This window comes from Phoca vitulina, unplaced genomic scaffold, assembly GCF_004348235.1.
Source record: "Phoca vitulina isolate PV1807 unplaced genomic scaffold, GSC_HSeal_1.0 scaffold36, whole genome shotgun sequence".
NCBI classification, from domain to species: domain Eukaryota; kingdom Metazoa; phylum Chordata; class Mammalia; order Carnivora; family Phocidae; genus Phoca; species Phoca vitulina.
In genome coordinates, this window is record NW_022589739.1 from 16,747,437 (window position 1) to 16,765,195 (window position 17,759).

General features: G+C 57.7%; 1 protein-coding gene across 3 annotated transcripts in view; it reads left to right on the forward strand.

Moving 5' to 3' along the window:
- CAPN5 (calpain 5) overlaps positions 1-16,423 on the forward strand; it is a 52,174-nt gene extending 35,751 nt beyond the window's left edge. For 2 of the 3 annotated variants that reach the window (XM_032427276.1, XM_032427275.1), the window contains exons 4-13: positions 3,228-3,436; positions 6,385-6,577; positions 7,547-7,740; positions 8,405-8,482; positions 8,976-9,171; positions 9,799-9,921; positions 11,133-11,329; positions 12,257-12,372; positions 12,930-13,066; positions 13,844-16,423. In XM_032427276.1, coding sequence (XP_032283167.1) covers positions 3,228-3,436; positions 6,385-6,577; positions 7,547-7,740; positions 8,405-8,482; positions 8,976-9,171; positions 9,799-9,921; positions 11,133-11,329; positions 12,257-12,372; positions 12,930-13,066; positions 13,844-14,026 — 1,626 coding nt within the window. In that variant the 3' untranslated portion in view covers positions 14,027-16,423. The remainder of the gene's footprint in view (positions 1-3,227; positions 3,437-6,384; positions 6,578-7,546; positions 7,741-8,404; positions 8,483-8,975; positions 9,172-9,798; positions 9,922-11,132; positions 11,330-12,256; positions 12,373-12,929; positions 13,067-13,843) is intronic. The other variant, XM_032427277.1, reaches the window with a different exon arrangement.
- The last annotated feature ends 1,336 nt before the right edge of the window (positions 16,424-17,759 follow it).

Genomic DNA, 17,759 nt, shown 5'->3' on the forward strand with positions numbered 1-17,759 from the left:
GACTGCTTCATAGGAGACATTGTGTACTTCTCTCACGAGGCACGTGATGTCTGGTCATCTCTCTTCTTCGTGATGTTATAAGCCGTCGATGACCATTACTAAATCCATTATTTGCCAGTGGTCGTAAAATGGCGAGAGTCTAATATTCTAGTCTCTTCTTCATTTCTGCAACTCATCTCCAGATACAAACCTCCCTATTGGTTACCCACTGGGTACAGTTTGTATAGAAAAGGCGGGATAAATCCCGATTGTTTCCCTTAATTTTCCAGTTTTAAAAAAACTGTCCTCCAGTCCCAGCTGTCCTCCAGGAGTGACTATTTGTTTTTGTATCATTGCGGTTTCATAGATTGGAACGTATTTGATGTGTTTTCATCCATTGCAGTAATTATCCTTACTGATGCTGAACTTGGCTCGTCTTTGGCCAGTGAGAGCCTCTTTAGGTTGGTTCTGGAATCCTTTGATGTGGCCCGAGGGTCCTTGGTTGCTGCCTTGATTCCTGGTACACAGAATGTGGTGTGGGAAGGTTTGAGTTTGTGTGCCTGTGTGAGCACACCTTCCTGGACAGTGTCTTCCTTCTCACTCAGGACCCTGCTGGTAGTAGAGGGGGTGTGGGATAAGAAGCTGGCTGTGCTGGGCCCACCGGCCATGTTGTAGAGGGGAAACTGAGGCCCACAGGGATCCCTGACTCAGGATCTCCAGGCCCTAGAGCCTCATTAGGTGCTTTCTGAGCCACAGAGGGCGCAGGGCCAAACCCCGGGTTTGGCTAATGATCCTCCTGCCTCCCCAGGAGTACATCCCAGCACCCTGCGAGGGCTCCTCTTCCTCCCTCCCCAGTCCCCGTGCAGTCCAGAGCTTTCAGAGCAGGAAGGAGTGGAGGAGGGTGCACTGGCCAGGCCAGTTTGCTCGGCTTCAGACTCCCTATCCTTCTGTGCCCTTGGGCAGCTTCTCGTTCCTCAGCCTTCCCATCTGTGCAGTGGGGATGATAAGCCACCGTGCATGTGCCCCATTTTTGATACAGCTTTCTGTCCTGAAAGCAAAGTGGGAGGGGATGCTGGGGGCTAGGGCAGAGACTGGCCCGGGAGGTTTTCGAAAGGACACAGAATTAACTGACAAGGGACCACGAGGCAGTATTGAATCCTTGCTGGGTTCCAGATGCTGTGCGGGCCCTGAAGCCTTGAGTGTGAATCCTACCTCCCTCACTGGTCCTCATGGGCAACATTGGGCCAGCAACTTCCCATGGTATTGTCCCAAAAGGTGGTGGGAAGGGCCAGGGGCGGCTGAGCAAAGAGCCCGGTCTGTGCCTGGCCCCGGGCAGGCCTCGCTACTGGCCGTGTGGCCCCTCTCATGGTGCTTGGCATTTTCATTTGCTTGGTCTCCAGTGTCTCACAGGGACCATTTGTCTTTGCCAACATCCCTGTTGATGGTAGGAAGTGTGTAAACAAAAGCCTTCTTAATGAGTGTGGGGGTTGGGGAATGGCTTTAGGCTGAAGAATCGTGCGCAGGCTTGTCTAGGCCTTGGGATTTACGGCCTCCTGATGCATCTCTGGCTCCTCGGCCTGGATGCCTGGGTGCCCACCCCCATCCCTGAGGGCGGGTTTTCTTCCAGAAGGAGCTGTCCATGGTCCCAGTGGGGTCAGCCCTCCCTTGCTCCCATGCTGGAGAGGGCCAGCAAGTTACCCTGACTCTAGGGTGAGGGGCTTTCCCTTGTCTGCCCACCTCCTGCTGCCCAGATTTGCCTTGTCTGCTTGGGGGACGTCCACAGCCAGCTCTCAGGACACCTGCCAGGAAGCTGCTGCTGGCCCTGCAGGTCGGGCCCACTGCTCCCTTCTCTCCACGCTCCCCATGCTCCCCATGTCAGCCTCAGCATTTGCCTCTTGAACCAGACTGGGGGCCTCCTGGGGGCAGGGACTGTGGCTGATTCACCTGGGTCCTAACTGTCAGCACAGGCCCAGTACAGAGCAGTCCGCAGGTCACAAGACCTGGCTTCAAACCCAGGTCTGCCTGACTCCACAGTGTGTGTGTTTTCTAGCTGTGTGACCCTGGGCAAGTTGCTTGCCCTCTCTGAGCTTTAGGGGTATTTAGCTGTAAAGGAGGGATGGATGATAGTAATCTACGCATGGGATTATTGTGTGAATTAAACTGAGATAAGCCCTGGCAGTTATAGGCATGGCAACTGGCTTGTCCCAGATGTTCCATAAAATAATATGTAAAAATCAATGCCTGTGAATTTTAACACCTGTTTATCAAGCACCAGCTCTGGGCCAAGCCCTGGACTAGGTGCCAGGCATACAGCAATGAACAGGCCCAATGCATCCCTGCCCTCAGAGAGCTAACGTTCCAGTGATAATAACAGAATTGAACAGAATGACACACACTTGTTTAATTATAATTGCGGTAATGGTCCCCGAGGAGAAGTGCCAGGGGCCATGAGTTGGACAGACGGGGGTCCTGGCCTGGTCTGACGAGTCAAGGAGGGCTTCCTGGAGGAGGAGGTGGATCCTAAAGGGCAAGTGAGAATCAGCTGGATGAAGAGGAGAAGGAAGTGCAGGTGCAAAAAGTTCCTGAGCAGAGAAAGAGCCCAGAGCAGGGAGCAGGGGCCGAGGGGGTTAGAAAAGCTGTCCTGGGAGCTGGTGGCTGGGCAGCGCACATTAAGGGGCTGGACTCACTTCCCAGGGAAGTGACATGATTGGAAAGATCACTGCGCTGCTGTGTGGGGTGACGGCACGTGTGGCGGCTGATGCTGTTACAGCGTTCTGGGGCCAGGAGGTAGGGGCTGCCCAGGCTGGTGCCAGGGGACAGCTGGGAGATGGATTTTAGCAGAATGTAGGAGCTCAGATTGGCCTGATGGGATGGGGCGAGGGAAAGGGAGGGGTCGGTGTGGCTGCCAGCTTCGGACTCAGGCTGGACTGGGCGGCGGCAGCACCATGCGCTAGGTGGGAACTGGGAGGGATGGGAGGATGCAGAGGGAGGCCCGAGGAAGGGGGCGGGAAGCTCCTAGAGTCTTAGAGTGACAGTTGGCAGGAGCCTACGCCTAACCACTGCAAAGAAGGGAAACTGAGGCCCAGAGATGAGAAGCGTGCGCCCTAGTCCCGCGCTCATTCATGGCAGAGATGGGGATGGAACCCAGTTCTCCTTTCCGTTTTGATTCCCTCGAGGCACGCGCCCCCATGTGCTCAGGAAGCTGGATGTGACCCGCACTGTGTTCCTGTCCTGTCCCCTCCACCCAGGTCATCCCAGACTGGAAGGAGCAGGAGTGGGACCCCGAGAAACCCAATGCCTATGCGGGCATCTTCCACTTCCACTTCTGGCGCTTTGGGGAGTGGGTGGACGTGGTCATTGATGACCGGCTGCCCACAGTCAACAACCAGCTCATCTACTGCCACTCCAGCTCCCGCAACGAGTTCTGGTGTGCCCTGGTGGAGAAGGCCTACGCCAAGTAGGTGCCGGTGGTGGGCCGGCGGGCGGGGGGCGGGGGGCCGGCTCCTCGCAGCTGCTCCTGCAGCCAGCGCTCCCTGCTCGGAGAGGCGAGGGGCTCTTCTGAGTCACACAGCGCTCTCAGAGCCTGAGAACCCAGGGCGTGGCGGGGGGAGACCTGGCCTGACTGTCTGGTACCTGGTGTCCCGTTCTCAAAACCAACCCACACAGAGAGGAATGGTTTCTCCTTGTTCTACCTGGGAGGGCAGAGCCAGCACTCACATCCGGGTCGCTGGTTTTTTCCCACAGATCCAAGCTGCCAAACCCTCCCTGGCAGCCTGGCTGGGATGTGGTATCTCAGAGCCCGGGCTGGTTGTGGAGGGTGGGCCCTCCCTGCCCATTGGGCTCCCCTTCGTCCACTCATCCATCTCTCTACCTGTCTGTCCATCCATTCTGTCTCCACCGACCCCTCCTCCTGCTCTATGTCGGGCCCTGGGTCCCCAGCACGGGCCTGAGCAAGGGTTTGCTGAACTGTGGAGGGCTTTGGGGCAGAGTGACCTGCTTAGGCCTCTGCAGGGCAGGGGCAGACCTGGGGCAGGAGGGCCAGTGGGGTCGGAGCCCAGCCCACAAGCTCTGTGGGAACCTCTCCCTGGTTCCGCCTCCCAGGCCCATCTGTTGCTTTCCTTCGACTGTGTGTGTGTGTGTGTGTGTGTGTGTGTGTGTATGTGAAAGAGAGAGAGAGAGAGAGAGAAAGGAAAAGGAAAGACACCAACTTTCAACATCAAAAACAAATTCAAGAAAACACAACATTGAGATTCCGTTTTCAGTCCAAAGAAAGCAAAACTCGCCCCCTGGTGGTCACTGAGTCTCCCTGGTCCCAGCTGCAGGCCCCTCTCCCTTTCCAGGAGAGCCCCCAGTAGCGCTTCTGCTCTGGTCTCTATGCATCTGCTTATTCCAGCTTGATCATATAAGTGGAATCGTACAGTATTTCCCCTTTCGTGCCTGGCTTATTTCTCGTAGCGTGACGTTCTTGGTGCTGATTTATGTTGTAGCATGTCAGCGAGTCCTTCCTGTCTAGAGCGGCACAGAATTCCATTGCATGGATATGCCACATTTTGTTTCTCCATTCATCTGTCGATGGACTCGGGTCGTTTCCACCTTGGGCTGTGGTGAATGTACTGCTGTGAACCTTGGTGTGCAAGTATCCGTTCGAGTCTCTGCTCTCAGTTCTTTGGAATATATACCTGGGAGTGAATTGCTGGATCTTCTGGCAGTTCTATGTTTAAATTTTTGAGTGGCCACCGGACTGTCTTCCACAGCAGCTTCGCTATTTATGCTTGCTTGCTTTTTCATTTATTTACTTTTAAAATTGTAAAATGAATGCATGTGTGTTATAACAAATCCAGAAAATGTAGAAACCCAGAAAGAAGGTAATAAAAGCCGCCTGTACTCCTGCATATTCTTCCAGGCCTCTCTACTCCCCTTCTCTGTTTGGGGCCACCTGGGTTAACCAGGCTGCTCTTCTTCGGGAACCTTCACTCCCCTCCCCTCCAAGGCCCACCACCCACTCCTATCTCCCTCCCTTGTGCTCCCTGTGTCCTCTCCACACCCTCCCCGCCACTTAGCAACTCTTTTAACATCTTTGATGGCTCTTTTTGTTTGTAGGTTACCTTGCAAAACCTGTGTTGCTGTTTTGTAGGACACTGCAAAAGATAGATCAGTCGTAGATTTTCATAGATAGGTGCAGATTTTCAATTTATGTAATCTGTTTTGTTATATATCCCATTCTGCTGCTGACGTTCACCTTCAGCACTGCCTTTAAGACCCCCAGCCTTTTCCTAACATTCACAGAAGCCACAGTTGTGCTCCTAGCACCTGGTAGGTTACACGTAGTTGATGCTTAGTATTTTTTATTTTTTATTTTTAGTTATTTCCTAGTAATCTCTACACCCAATGTGGGGCTTAATGTTATTTATTTATTTATTTATTTATTTTTAATTTTTAAAAAGATTTTATTTATTTGAGAGAGAGAGAAAGAGAGCATGCGTGCAAGTGTGCACAGGTGGGGGGAGGGGGAGAGGGAGAGGGACAAGCAGACTCCCCACTGAGCAGGCCTGATCCATGGGATCATGACCTGAGCCAAAGGCAGACACTGAACTGATTGAGACACCCAGGTGCCCCCCTTAATGTTTTTGAAATAAATTATTGCATACTTTTTTTTTTTCAAAAGGTTTATTTATTTATCTTTAGGGAGAGAGAGAGAGAGGGAGAGAGAGTGTGTGTGACAGGGCAGGGGCAGGGAGACGGAGAGAATCTTCAAGCAGACTCCCCGCCGAGCACGGAGCCTGACACCGGGCGTGATCACACAACCCCGAGATCATCACCTGAGCCGAAACCAAGTCGGATGCTCAACCAACTGAGCCGCCCAGACGCCCCTGCATACAGTTTAAACATCACTGGAATCCAGCTGTATTGTTTTTTCAAACATACCAAGCGAGCACTAGCATTTTCTTGCCATAGGAATTCCTTTACAAGGCTTCATTCAGCGGCCATCTCATGTCCCAGAGCACAGCTGCAGCGTTAGTTTCTAAAGTCAATTCCTTGTTGTTAGACATTTAGGTGATCTCTGGGTTTCTATTGTTATAAATAATGTGAATTATTTAGAATTGATGTTTCAAAAACATACATGAGCTTTTAACGCTTTTGGGAAGAATTGCTTGATTTCTGGACAGCTAATTTTGAGGACAGGCTGCTAGGGCGAAGGGGAATTTGGGTGAGAAAATGGTGTGGTTCAGTGGGACAAGCGTTGGCCTAGAGACATGGATTCTAGTGTAGGCTCTGCTGTGACCTGCTGTGTGACCTTAGCAGTGTGCTTGACCTCTCTGGGTCCCCAAAATCCCCCCTACAAGGTGAGGGATTGCGACTGGCTGGGGAGCGTGAGCTGGGAATTCTGTCCACGTTGCTCCCCAGGCTGGCGGGCTGTTACCAGGCCCTGGATGGAGGCAACACGGCGGATGCGTTGGTGGACTTCACAGGCGGCGTTTCCGAGCCCATTGACCTGACTGAGGGCGGCTTCGCCAACGATGAGGCCAAGAGGAACCAGCTCTTCGAGCGTGTGTTGAAGGTGCACAGCCGGGGAGGACTCATCAGTGCCTCCATCAAGGTGAGACCACAGAAGCAGCCCTCCCCTTCGCCAACCCTTACTGGGGCGGGAGCTGGCTGTGGTGTCCCCGGCTCAGACTGGCTCCTAAATCTGCACCCTCAGCCTGAGGGGTGGAGGGGAGCCGTTGGGGGGTGCAGCTCTAACCTCTACGGTATGAAATGCCGTCCAGTTTGACCAGCATCCCCCCCTTTTATTTATTTATTTATTTATTTATTTATTTATTTGAGAGAGACAGAGATAGTGAGAGAGAGCTCGAGCAGGAAGGAGGGGGAGAAGCAGGCTTCCCGCGGAGCAGGGAGCCCGATGCGGGGCTCGATCCCAGGACCCCGGGATCATGACCTGAGCCGAAGGCAGAGGCTTAACCATCTGAGCCACCCAGGCGCCCCAGCATCCCCCCTTTTATGGGCATCTTGTACTGGGGCAATGGGTGTCTGTGCCTGTGAGGGTCCCTTCGTCGGGGTTTGAGGCATCACAAGCTACAAGGTGACCGGAAGGGGGGAGCGACCCCCCGCGGCTGGCACAGGCCCGAGTGCTTCAAGAGGATTGTCTTATTTCATTGACTGCTCCTATTTCAGGTGGGGAAGCTGGGGCTCAGTGCAGACACCAGTGGGGTGTTTGTTGATAGACCAGCCCTCTGGAAAAATGAAAAGCCCTGATTTGTAGCATTTGCTGCTTTCTGTGGTGTAAATACTCCCAGCGTGTTGATTTCAAGCTGATGTTTTAACAGTTGCACAGCTGAGCCAGTGCCAGTGAACTCCAGTACACCCCTGGGCCAACCCCACTTTAGGTCCCTGCCTTGACCCCACACGGCGGCTCCCTGGGGGCTTTGCGAACCGTGAGCTCAGTCCCTAACCACGGCCTCTGCTTTGTGTGGGGCTGCCATGCCTTCCCCGTCCTATAGGGGGCGGTGTGGGCACGCTGCCCACCGGACCAGGCTCCGCCTGTCTGGGCACCTGTGTCCTCTTGCAGGCGGTGACAGCAGCAGACATGGAGGCCCGCCTGGCGTGCGGCCTGGTGAAGGGCCACGCGTATGCCATCACTGAGGTGCGCAAGGTGCGCCTGGGCCACGGCCTGCTGGCCTTCTTCAAGTCGGAGAAGCTGGACATGATCCGCCTGCGTAACCCCTGGGGCGAGCGGGAATGGAACGGGCCCTGGAGTGACACGTGAGGCCCAGGGATGCGAGTGTGGGCACGGACAGCCCCCGGCTGGGTGGGCCCCTGTATGAGAGCTTGGGCAAGGACAAAGGTGGGCTCCCTGGAGGTGGGGGCTGGGCCTTGAAGGATTTGGGAGGAGGATGACAGTAGACTTACCTTGCAGCGGGCGTGTGTGTGGGGGTGGGTGGGTGGAGGGTGGATTCTGCAGGGCGAGGACCTGGAGGTGGGGATAAGCTGATTCCTGTAGGGGACAGAGAGCCCCGCCTGGTGGTGAGTGGGGAAGAAAGCAGGGAGGGAGGCCACCAGGGGTGAGAATGGGGGTGACTGTTCTGTGTTCGGCTCATGGCCCTGGTGAAGCTAGGACAGGAGCAGAGCCAGGCCCCCAGTGAGGGAGCCCCCTCCCCTGAGGGTCATTCTGCCCTTGCCCCCAGCCTGTGGCTTTGCTCTCAGACCTCCGGCCCCTGGCAGGGAGGCAGCCCACTGTTACCTGTGCAAGTGGCAGATAGGCTTTTTGGAGAGGGGTTGGGCCTGGCCCTGGGTGCCCCCAGCTACACCCACACTGATGGACGCCTGGTGCTGAGCTGGCCCTCATGCCTCCTCTCCCTTGCCAGGGAGGCCCTGGTGGGGTCTCTCCTCTTACATCCCCCCTTCCCTCCCCGTGTCCACATTCCAGCTCGGAGGAGTGGCAGAAAGTGAGCAAGAGTGAGCGGGAAAAGATGGGTGTGACCGTGCAGGATGACGGGGAGTTCTGGTGAGTGTGCTCTTGCCCCGGGTGGGCATCTGGGGCGGGGGTGGGGGGCTCCCATGGCAGGGAGCACCGGAAGGGGAGGCCGGAGCCAGGGCTCGAGCAGATGCCCCACTGTCAACTTGCTCTGTGGCCTTGGACAAGTCATTCCATCTCTGTGAAATGAGTCGGGCAGTAATGGGCCCATCATCCCCATGGTCCCCACTGCCAACCTCAGGGGACCCTGAGCTGCTCCAGCGCCCAGCTCCTGTCTGCTGGAAATTGTACCACATGCTTTTATCGCTTTACTGAATTCCTACACTAACTGTGAGAGAGGCGGCTATTGTGAGATTCCCTCCCATCTTACACATCGGGAAACTGAGGCCAGAAGAGCTGTGAGGTGGCCAAGCGCCGCCGCGTCCTCACTCGCTCCCGGGGGTGGCGGCTCAGAGCACGCAGGGTGGGTGGGCGGGTGGGCCAGCCAGGGGACCTGGCCGGCTCAGCAGCCCGTCATGGCCAGGATGACCTTCGAGGACGTGTGCCGGTACTTCACTGACATCATCAAGTGCCGCTTGATCAATACATCTTACCTGAGCGTCCACAAGACGTGGGAGGAGGCCCGGCTGCGGGGCGCCTGGACGCGGCACGAGGACCCCCAGAAGAACCGCAGTGGCGGCTGCGTCAATCACAAGGACACCTTCTTTCAGAACCCACAAGTGAGTGTGCTCAGGGACGCCCCCGGCCTTTGCATCATCCTGCGTGACCTTGGGTACTCCCTGTCCCCCTGTGGGCTTCTGTGAGCCTGTTTAGTGGGGGGTGGATGGGCACGTTCGGGGGGTCCTGGGTGACCTGCAGATGATAAAGACGAGGAACTAAGGCTCTGAGGACTCACGGGTGTCTCATCCAGAGTTACCGGGATGTTTAGAGGGAGGCTGAGCCGAGGACTCGAACCCCTTGTTTCTACACCCACAGTGCTCCTCTTTCGGGAGGAGCTTGGCCAGGCTGGCTCTTCCTCAGGGAGGACATCTCCCCTGCAGCCTCCGTAGTCATGACCCTGGCAGCTGTTTAGTTCTCATGTGTGGTGTGCCTTCATTTGGCCCCGACTGCATGCAGGCTCGGAGCTGAGCATCCATGATGTCACCGAGTCCCCCCGCCCCTCCCGCAGGGTGGGCATCGTAGGCCTGGGTCATAGATGAGGGACCGAGGCCCGGAGAGGTGCCGTGACTCACCCGGGCTCTCACCATTGAGCTGGGGCCTGGCTCCGGCCCAGCTTCTGGGAGCCAGCAAGCCCGTCTCTGGCATGGTCTTATCGCAGTGTCTCTCTCCCTCGGCCATCCCTGCAGTACATCTTTGATGTCAAGAAGCCGGAAGATGAAGTGCTGATCTGCATCCAGCAGCGGCCGAAACAGTCTACCCGCCGGGATGGCAAGGGTGAAAATCTGGCCATTGGCTTTGACATCTACAAGGTGAGGCCAGCTGGGACCCCTGCTGTGGGTGAGGAGAGTGAGGGAGCTGGATTTTAGGCCACCTGGGCCTGGGGGAGAACACTCTAGAACACTCTGGTCACCGACCTCATCCCGCCCTCTGGCCGAAGTGGCTGATGCCGCGGGCCGGCTGTAGCATGAGCCCTCTTTGGAACACCCACAGAGGGCCCGGCCTGCCTGGGATTGGCTGCCCTGGGAGCTCTCAGCTTGATTTCTTCCCGTCCCGGACCCACAGGCTGTTTGGTGGATGGGAAGGGGAAAATTGCCGGTGGTCAGGCCACGCTCTGGGAGGCCCCTGCTGCTCCCTCTCTCAGGGCTCTGGGTCCCCCTGAGTTGGAGGCCCTGCTGGGCCCTGGGAGGAAGCATCCTGGGCAGAGCCAGGCAGACTTACCCCTGGCCTGGGGCCCGCGGCCCTCCTCATGTTGCGACACCCGGGCTGTGACCGCACACGTCGTAGCAGGACGCCACGGGCCCGCCAGACACCCAGAACCTCACGAGATCACATGGGTGCACTAGGCATGTGGGCTGAGTTGAGCCCCTGCGTTAGACGTGCTCGGTCATGTCATGACCGTCTGCGCGTGTCCTTGTGTCGGTACATCCGTTGTGTGCTGGAGTGTCGTGACTTTGACCTGTCGTGACTTCACGTGATATGGCTGCAGCTTATCCTGGCACTCGTTCCCGGAGTTGGCTAGCATGTCCTGGCAGCTGGTGACGTCATTTCATGGCCCCGGGCTGTCGTGTGGGCAGATAGTGATGCTTGGTCCGTCGTGAGTCAGAAACTCCCTGACGTTGTTACCAGGGGGGGGTCCTGGTGTCCTCCTACTCCTCACAGCTCTGCTGAGATCTAATCCACACACCACACAGTTCACCCATTCAGAGCGTACAGTGACTTTTAGCGTATTCGTAGAGTTGTGCGACCATCGCCACCATTTTCGAGCATTTTCGTCACCCCGAAAAGAAACCTCGCCCCCTTCAGCCGCCACCACTGGGGCCCGTCCGCCTGCCCCGCCTGCCCGCGTCGCCCAGCCCCGGGCCTTGGGCAAGCACCCGTCTACCCCCGTCTCTGCAGATTTGCCTTTTCTGGGCACTGCACGTACGTGGATTCCGCCGCGCCTTTCACGGCGGCGCGACGCAGCCGGGGGGCGGGGGCGCGGAGGGGGCGTGCGTGCGGCCCAGCCCCCCTCTCCCCGCAGGTGGAGGAGAACCGCCGCTACCGCATGCACGGCGTGCAGCACAGGGCCGCCAGCTCCATCTACATCAACTCCCGCAGTGTCTTCCTGCGGACCGACCAGCCCGAGGGCCGCTTTGTCATCATCCCCACCACCTTCGAGCCGGGCCACACGGGCGAGTTCCTGCTTCGGGTCTTCACTGACGTGCCCTCCAACTGCCAGTGCGTGGGGGCTGCTCAGGGCCGGGATTGGGAGGCCCGAGTCCCATACCAGGCTGACCCGGAATCTGCAGCCCAGGGATGCTACGTGTCTGCCCCAGGCATGGAGCCCAGCCCTCCTGCCTCCCTGGGCTGACTCCGGCACCCATGGCCTTCCTTCTCCTCCCTTCCCCTGCTCCTCTGTCCCAGCCTCTCTTGGCTACATAAAGGGACAGTGTGTCATATGTGGATAGCACTTCACAGTTTACAAAGCTTTCACTCACTTCACAGTTTACAAAGCTTTCACTCGTTTTACAAACCCTAAGTGGGGGGCCTGACCCCTCCATTTTACAGATCAGGGTTGGGGATCAAGGTTGGGGGTTGGTTTCCAAGGTCATGACGCCGGTGGTCGAGTTGGGCTAGGCAGACTGCTGGAGCCATGCCATCCCTGCTGGGGTGCAGACCCTGTGAGCCCCGCACTGCCCCCCCGACCTTGGCAGGTAGTCCCGATTCAGTGCTCCTTGCACCCACGGCACACCAGGAGGCAGCATGTATGGTGGGCTCAGGGGACCCGAGTCCTGCCAGTCCATGTTCCACCTCTGTCCCGCTTCGGGGCAAATCCCTTCTGGTGAGCCCAGTGCTTCGTAATCTGTAAAATGGGCATGGTAATAGTCACCTATCACCCAGGGCTTTGGGAGGATTACAAATAATGCCTGTAATACCCCAGCAGAGGGCTTGGCCCACAGCAGGTGCTCAGTAAATTGCTTTTCTCTCGGGGAGGATGGGGCACCCCTGAGAGAGAGCAGCAGGAAGCCCATGGCGGTTTGCCCAGGATGAGCAATGTCTGGACTAAATACTGCTCCCCTCCCCTTCCTCCCTCTTGAACCCCCCCCTTCCATCTCCCTCGCCCCCTCCATCACCTCACCCCTCTCCCCCTCTGCCCCATCCCAGGGAGCTGTGCCTGGATGAGCCCCCCCGCTCCTGCTGGAGCTCCTTGTGCGGCTACCCCCAGCAGGTGACCCAGGTGCACGTCCTAGGGGCTGCTGGGCTCAAGGACTCCTCGACAGGTGAGCTCACCTGGGGAAAGCTCTAGGACCCACCTCACCGAGGAGGTACCCCATGCCCTCTAGCAACAGACACCCAGCCTCTAGAACTTTCCTGCTCTCACTCATTGGGTGAGCAAACCTTTCCTAACATCCACACTGGGCCCAGCCTTGGAATGAAACTGGGTGCCTGGAGAGGAATGGGCTCTGCCACCTGCTCTTGGGCAGCTTCCGGTGTGGGGGGACAGTCAGACACAGGGACAGACCGCTGGGAGGCACAGCTTAGGGAAGGCTTCCTGGAGGAGGTGGCCCTTCTCCAGGCTGAGGAAGCATTAAGATATGCTGGTGAAGTGGATTAGGGGAGAAGAGTGCTTGGGGCAGGGGGAACAGCATGGAGGCCAGGGATGGCCAGCGTGCCCCCTCCTGTCTCTGAAAGTTAGGAAGGGAGTCAGGCTCCCTTCTCCTGAATATAGGAACTCTGGCTTCTGCTTTGGGGAGGGGAGCTCACCTCCTAGACATCTGTCCGTTTGGGTCCTGCCCCAGCCCCCACCATCACCCCATTGCCCCCTCAATTTCTCTAGGGGCCAACTCTTATGTGATCATTAAGTGTGAGGGGGACAAAGTCCGCTCGGCCGTGCAGAAAGGTACCTCGACGCCCGAGTACGACGTGAAAGGCATCTTCTACCGCAAGAAGCCAGGCCAGCCCATCACAGTCCAGGTGAGCCTGCCCCATCCCAAAGGCCCCTCCTGGGTCCCCTGCCTGATGCTTCCCCACTCACAGGGGCTGGGCCCAGGAACACTATGTGCTGGTTCCCACTCTGTCCCTGACACAGTATGGCCTCGGGAATTCTCTTACCAGCCCTTTCCCGTGCCCCAGAGTCTGTGAGGTGGGTGCATTGGATTAGCTGGTGTGATTTAGAGACACAGCAGAGTCAGGCCAGGGACAGTGGTCACCTCTGCCAGTGGCTTGGGAGTTGCTCCTTAAATCCCTCTGGAGGTGGGTCTACCTGGAGAGCTTGCACCGAGATGAGATGCCCTGTGGAGGGGGTGGCTGTTTCCCTGAGAGCAAGGGACCAGAAAGCCAGGGTCCTGGGCATGGGATGATTCTGGGCTCGTTAGCGGGAAGTCCTCTGTCCCCCGGGCCCAGGACAGCCCCTCCCTGGCTGAGAAGCCACTATAGGATTTCCAAGTTTTGCTAACACTGGGTCGCACTGGATCAAATCACAGACCCATAGATGTTGGGGCTGAAAGGACCCATGGAAGCCATTGATCCAACCCTCGTATTGAAGATGGGCGATGTCAGGGCAGCAGGTGTTTCACTTGTCCAATGTCACCTAACGTCAGCGGCAGAACTAATCACACACTGAACTGTATACGTGGGAGGGAGTTGGGCAGATGGGAGGAAGCCTGAGGCTCCAGAAGGGGTACGGCCAGACCTATGCTCCTGCTCTTGAAGATGCCCTCCCCCACCCAGTGATCCGCTGTCTCCTCCCAGATCTGGAACCACCGAGTCCTGAAGGACGAATTCCTGGGCCAGGTGCACCTGAAGGCTGACCCCGATGACCTCCAGGCCCTGCACACCCTGCACCTGCGGGACCGCAACAGCCGGCAGCCCAGCGACCTGCCCGGCACCGTTGCTGTGCGCGTCTTCAGCAGCGTCTCCCTCACGGCCGTCTGACACCTGCCCACCTGCCTGGCCTCCACAGTTTTACCATCTGCATGTCCCCAACCTGGCCAGGGACTAGCCTGGGAGCCAGGACGCTGGGGGCCTCTTCCCAGCTTTTCCACTGACCTGCTGGGTGACCTGGGGAGGCCTCTGCCTTTCTCAGGGCCTCAGTGTCCCCAGGCCCCCGAAGCGTTCCCTTGTCATGGAGGAGCCTTCCTCTGAGATTGACAATAGCTCTCCTTCCCCCAGCTGTCACCACTGCGAAGGGACTCTATCCGTTGAAAACATTTCCCCAAGGCCCTGCTGTCTGCAGACGGACTGCCAAGATGCCACTTGTTTACACGCAATCTGCCACGTCCCCAAACCCCACCCTTGCCCCTTGTGTCCCGGGCCTGCCCCTGTGAACCAGACCTTGCTTTCTCTGTCACCGACACCTGGTTTACTAGCCACCTTGAAAGGACTCTCAGCTCTTGCTGGGTTCCTGCTTGGGCTGGAGTCAGGAAGATGGGCAGGTGACATTTGTTCATTCTCTAATCCTGTCCGCTTGCCCATCCATTTATTTATTCAACAGAGATTTGCCAAATGAATGAACGTTGCCCATGAGACCCCCAGTGGCGCCAGGCACCTCCCTGCCGCTCTGGGAGACCTGGCGTCTGTCCTGGGCCTCACCCCTGCTCTTCGGTCCTCTCCGAGGCCGAAGCCCAGATGCCCAGATGCCCAGATTCCCAGAGGAGTTATGGCCGCCATCTCACCCCAGGCTCTGATTTCATTCCTAGCCTCAGTGAAGGCCCCTAGTGGGATGGCGGCAGCGGTGGGGAGGAAGGGCATCTTCCTGCCTCTGCTACCTTCATGCCCGGAGGCGTGTGCCTGGTTTGGTGGGCCAGGAGGGTGTGGGGAGGCCTGGGGACCTGAAGGCCCCCTTCTGCTGCGAGACCTGGGATTTTCCCGGGAGGAGGGACCCTGGGGCGGTGGTCTCAGGCCCAAGGGGCTCAGGTCACTTGTCGGGCTTGGCAGGAGACAGGCAAATCCATCACCTGACCAGAGGCCCCTCTCCCAACATTCCCCCCCAGAATGCAGCCAAAGAGGCTACAGCCTTCCTCTTGCTGCCTGGACCAAAATGTTCCTTTAGGCCTCAATGTTTTATATTCTTTATGTGTTACCAATTTTAACCAGGGGCTTTTAAAGGAAAACTGAAAGCCTGAACCCCTTTTTTCATCTTCCAACTCCAGTTCCTGCGGTCCTCTGATTTCATTTTGATTCTGCAAGGGGAGGGATGAGGAGAAGTCCTGCCTTCTCAGAGGAGGCCCACAGGGGGGTGAAGAAGAGGGTGTTTTCTACTTGGATGTATCACCCCCTGGCCCCCCGGGTTCTTGGTGAGTGTTGGCGCCACGACCTGCTTGGGTCTCTTCTGTGCCCTTCTCTGGCTCCAGACCGGGCGACGTAAATGAAAAGCCCAGTGGGTTCAAGAACAGGAATTCCTGTGGCCTTGCTGGGGACTCCTTCTGGGCACCTGAATGTTTGGCTCCGGAGCTGGCTGTTCGGTGCCATGTCCCGGCTGAAGGTGCTGGATTCTTGACCTCCCCTCCTCCAACCGGGCTGGCTCTGCTCGTGTGTCCTGGCGCCCGGCGCGTAAGGGGCTAGCACCTGAACAATGAGGACAAGAGGATTCCTTCTCGAAAAGCTGGGACTTCCCCTCCAGAGCCTGGGCCTGGGCCTGGGCCAGGACCACATGATCACGAGCAAGTCACTGAAACCTCCTGTGCCTCGATTTCCCTTCTGCGAAGTTTGTCGGCACTCTTACTAACAAGTGCTGAATAAGGGCAAAACCACACCCTTCATGTATCTCTGTATGCGTGCACACTATACACCTTCGTGTAATCACCCCTCAGTGTCTTTTCCAAGTGAAGACTCCCGACTTGGGGTGGAGAGGTGAGGGCCAGGTAAACCGGCTTGGGGCCTCTGGGGCCGGCACCTGGGTCTTTGCTCAGCCATGCCCACCTGGGCTAAGGGGCAAACCAGGACCAACCGGCAGGCCTGTGTGGGCTTCGGTCTGGGGATTGGGCACTGCCTCCTCCCTCTATCCCCCCCCCAAAAAAAAACCAGGATTGGCAGCCCTGCCCTTGCTTGCTGCCCCTCTGAGTGGGCCAGGCTGGCTCTTGGCTGTGCAAAGGTCCCTGGTCCCTGGGCAGGTGAGGATGGAGTTCTTCCAGGCTGGGACTGGAGGGTTGGTGGGAGAGCAAATGCTCCGTTCCCCTGATGCGCCCTTCGGCCCGTGGGGGCCTCAGTCCCCACTTGCCACTGGGCAGGGCTTCTGGTCATACCACCTGGATGTGGGCTTCACTCCCCTCGGCCAGCCGTGGGGTTAGAGAGGAGACCTGTTCTGTTCTCAGAATAAACATTACCACAATCCCAGAGAGACTTTCTTGCATCTGTCTGTCTCTCTGGGGGTAAGGGACAATGGAGGGAATATTCCCAGCTGAGGTGGGGCCCTGCTGCTGGCTTGGTGCATCTGTGGGCAGAGATCATTCCATCATTTCTTCAGCTGGCCTTGTCCCAAGCCCCATCCTAGGCACTGGGGATGCAGGGAACCAGCCAGTCCCATCTGTGGGGCAGTCCACACACTAGGGGTGGGGGAGGCCACTGGAAACACTCTGATCCTAACAAACACCCTGCAGGGAGTGACTGGAAAGGCAGTGTGGGTTTTGGGGGCTTCCAGCCTACCTGGGAGGGAAGGTAGATGCCCTAGTTCAAGGGGACAGTGGAAGGAGAGAGGCAGCCACAGGAAGAGGAACTGGGTTTGTGGGGCACAGGTGGATGGGGGGAGGCCAGAGTGGAGGCAGTTGGGGGCAAGATGCTGGCAGCTCCAGCCAGGAAGCTGGGGGGTAGGGGCTAGGGAGAACTAGTGGACAGATTTTGGAGGTCGAGTGGACGGAACTCAGGGATGACAGGGTGGGGAGTGAGGGAAAATGAATGAAGGCCAATTCATAGGTTTCTCTACAGGCCCGTGAGCAAAGGACATTATGAATGCTGAGCCCTGCTTAGCATAGAACATGACCGTGGGTGCTAAATCGTTGCTGTTACGGCATTCAGGGACCACTGTGGATCTCTCCACTCCCTACCACTCTGGGGCCATCCTCACAGATCAGGCCTGCATTCTGCCTCCCCGTTCCTCTCGGCATCTCCGTTTGCCCGTCTGTGCTGGCCGCCTCCAGCCTGGGAGGCTCAGCAAGGGAGGTGATGGGAGGAGGGGTGGGTAGCAAATGGCAGTGGCCGGCGCCAGCCCAGCAGTGGGGACGGTGCCCGGAAGCAGCCCCTGCCCGGGCCGCCTGGCTGAGCCCGCTCTGGCAGCGGGGGGCCTGCAGGGGTCAGGAGTGTCGAGTCAGAGTCTCAGTCCCGGCACTGTTGCTTCTCACCTGCTGCTCCAGGCGGGACACTCAGCCTTGCTCCCATGGGGCTCGGAGGGCAGCTGTGCCCGCGCCCAGCAGGTGGCACACTTGGGCCTCCCATCCCATTCTTTGGGGGGTAGCCTCTTCCCTGCCGACACCCCTCAGTTACAGAGGAGGGGCTCCAAGAGTGCCTCCCTCTGCCCAGGCCAAAGTTGCCCCCAGAGAGGCCCACACTGATGGGGCAGTGGCCAGGGTGGCAGGAGGTGGAGGCTGGTGACGAGGACATGCCAGGACTCAGCAAAGAGTCCTCAATGTTACTGCCTTTGCCAGTGCCAATAACACTGTGTACTCCTCCCGTT